Genomic DNA, 1,985 nt, shown 5'->3' with positions numbered 1-1,985 from the left:
TGAAGATGAAGAGGATGGAGACTCTTTGGCAGGAACCAAGGTCAGAGTGAAATACGGCAGAGGAAAAACCCAGAAGATCTATGAGGCCCACATCAAGAAGACGGACATAGACAATGGAGAGCAGTTCTACCTGGTTCACTACTACGGCTGGAATGTTAGGTCAGTGCCACCAGCTCTCTGTTATATCAGCCTCTGTGAGAACAGGTCTGGTTCTGCTTTTAGAAGTGTGTAATATTAGTGTCAGGTGGGCAGTGTGTAGTGATTGGTAACGGCAGACACAAAACTGATTAAGAACACTRAATATGTGTGTGTGATCCACAGGTATGATGAATGGGTGAAGGCTGACCGCATCATCTGGCCTGCAGAGAAAGGAACCAAGAAGAGGCAGAGGAAAAAAGTCAAGGTAGGACTAGAGATGCTCCTCTATGCTCACTGTGTGCTTTACTGCCACCTTGTGGTTCATCAGCACATTATTAGTAGGTCAGGTTCATAACTGCTTAACAATAAAAAACAATATTAGCTTTGTTCTTAAAGGGGCAATTATGTAAAGTCAACTTTTTTGAGTTTTATATCATGTCATGCTTTTCTCTCATCAAAAACATACCTGGAGTGTCACCTTGATTTTKTCATGCATGTTTGAGAAATCCTTTAATCTCCATGGCAACCATTCAGCCGTGTAAACACCTGAGTGGACCTGTCTCCACCTTCGAGACACATCTAGTCCTCAGAGCTGCAGYTTCCACGTTTCTGGACTTCTTCCGAGCAGCCCCTCCCCCTCTCAGCTCCTTCAGACTAGCTAGCAGCCATTAGCAAACACCTGGTGGAACTGAKCATCTGCWGAGCTCATCATACCAGCTACTTTCCAGCWCATTGCTGGCAAAAACATTGTAATGTTGTGATGACTTTATGAAGGTGGAGTTCCAGAAAGAGCAGAAGGTTTTAAAGAGACAAAGACCCAATTTCAAAGGGTTAAATTAAAAAATCTAAGTTTTCAAGTTATATACAGAATTGAAATTAATATAGTAACTTGATTGTGCTGTGAAATAGTGCTATATGCCTGGAAAATACATAGTACTTCCCATTTAAGAAAAAGGTTTTGGGTTCAAATCCCAGCTTGAGGTCTCTCCATGGTGAGACTTTGAGCTCGCACATCAGGTCGACCCAAGTTGCCCTTAGGAGTGATTGTGTTTGCTCCGTAGTCGGTGCAGTTTCCCTGATTTTTGCTCTCGGAGGGTAATCTCTGTGCCCGTATGAACTTTCCTCCTCAAATTTTCTTCTGACAGAACAAAGACAAGGAAGACTCAGARAAGGGAGAAAAGGATGACGAGAAGCCAGCTTCCTTAACACCTCTGAAGCCAACAGGCTTGAAGCGTGGCCGCCCTCAGACCAGGCCCACGCCCAGCGGCCCGGCGGGACGCAGCGTGTCCAAAACCCCCAGCAGCGAGGGCCAGGCCAATGGGAAGAGYTCTCGGCCCGACGCCACGCCCAGCCTGGCCAATGGGAATGGTAGGAGTCCAGGATCATCCTGAACTCTGAAGCTTTGCTAGGTTATGTGCTGAATGGTGTTCTTTGTGCAGACACRCCTCGCAGGAGAACCAGAAGGACTTCTGGCCTGTACGAGTCCGACCCACCGTCTAACGGTAAGAAGACCATCGCACTCTGCTTCCTGCTGCACAGTCAGCCCACCTGCTAAAACCACTGCTGTCTGACCCTACAGAGGATTCTGGGAACTCGTCTGATGACAGCGACGCAGACGACACCCTGGAGAAAACTGACAAACCGTCGCCGTGGCGAGGGAGATCYGAACCTCAAACCTGTGAACCAGATGAGGAGCCAGCCCTGCCTGAGGAAGAGGAAGAAGAGGAGGAGGAGGAGGAAGAGGAGGAGGAGGAGGAGGAGGAGGAGACGAGGGAGCAGTCTGTGGCTGAGACTGCTGCCGACGGCAATATGGCGTCCTCAGGAGCTGGTGCTGTGCTGACGGAGGT

At 48.6% G+C, this 1,985-nt stretch overlaps 1 protein-coding gene across 1 annotated transcript in view; it reads left to right on the top strand.

Annotated features, from left to right (window-relative positions):
• The window catches only part of arid4a (AT-rich interactive domain 4A), a 25,798-nt gene that overhangs the window by 19,444 nt on the left and 4,369 nt on the right, over window positions 1-1,985 (top strand). Inside the window, exons 17-21 of the mRNA XM_008398916.2 lie at window positions 1-159; window positions 322-403; window positions 1,284-1,506; window positions 1,578-1,640; window positions 1,718-1,983. The exon at window positions 1-159 is cut by the window's left edge and continues 3 nt beyond it. Coding sequence (XP_008397138.1) covers window positions 1-159; window positions 322-403; window positions 1,284-1,506; window positions 1,578-1,640; window positions 1,718-1,983 — 793 coding nt within the window. The remainder of the gene's footprint in view (window positions 160-321; window positions 404-1,283; window positions 1,507-1,577; window positions 1,641-1,717; window positions 1,984-1,985) is intronic.

Source organism: Poecilia reticulata, linkage group LG22 (assembly GCF_000633615.1).
Source record: "Poecilia reticulata strain Guanapo linkage group LG22, Guppy_female_1.0+MT, whole genome shotgun sequence".
NCBI classification, from domain to species: domain Eukaryota; kingdom Metazoa; phylum Chordata; class Actinopteri; order Cyprinodontiformes; family Poeciliidae; genus Poecilia; species Poecilia reticulata.
Note: the sequence above shows the minus strand (reverse complement) of the source record. Positions and strands in the feature narration are given on the sequence as shown.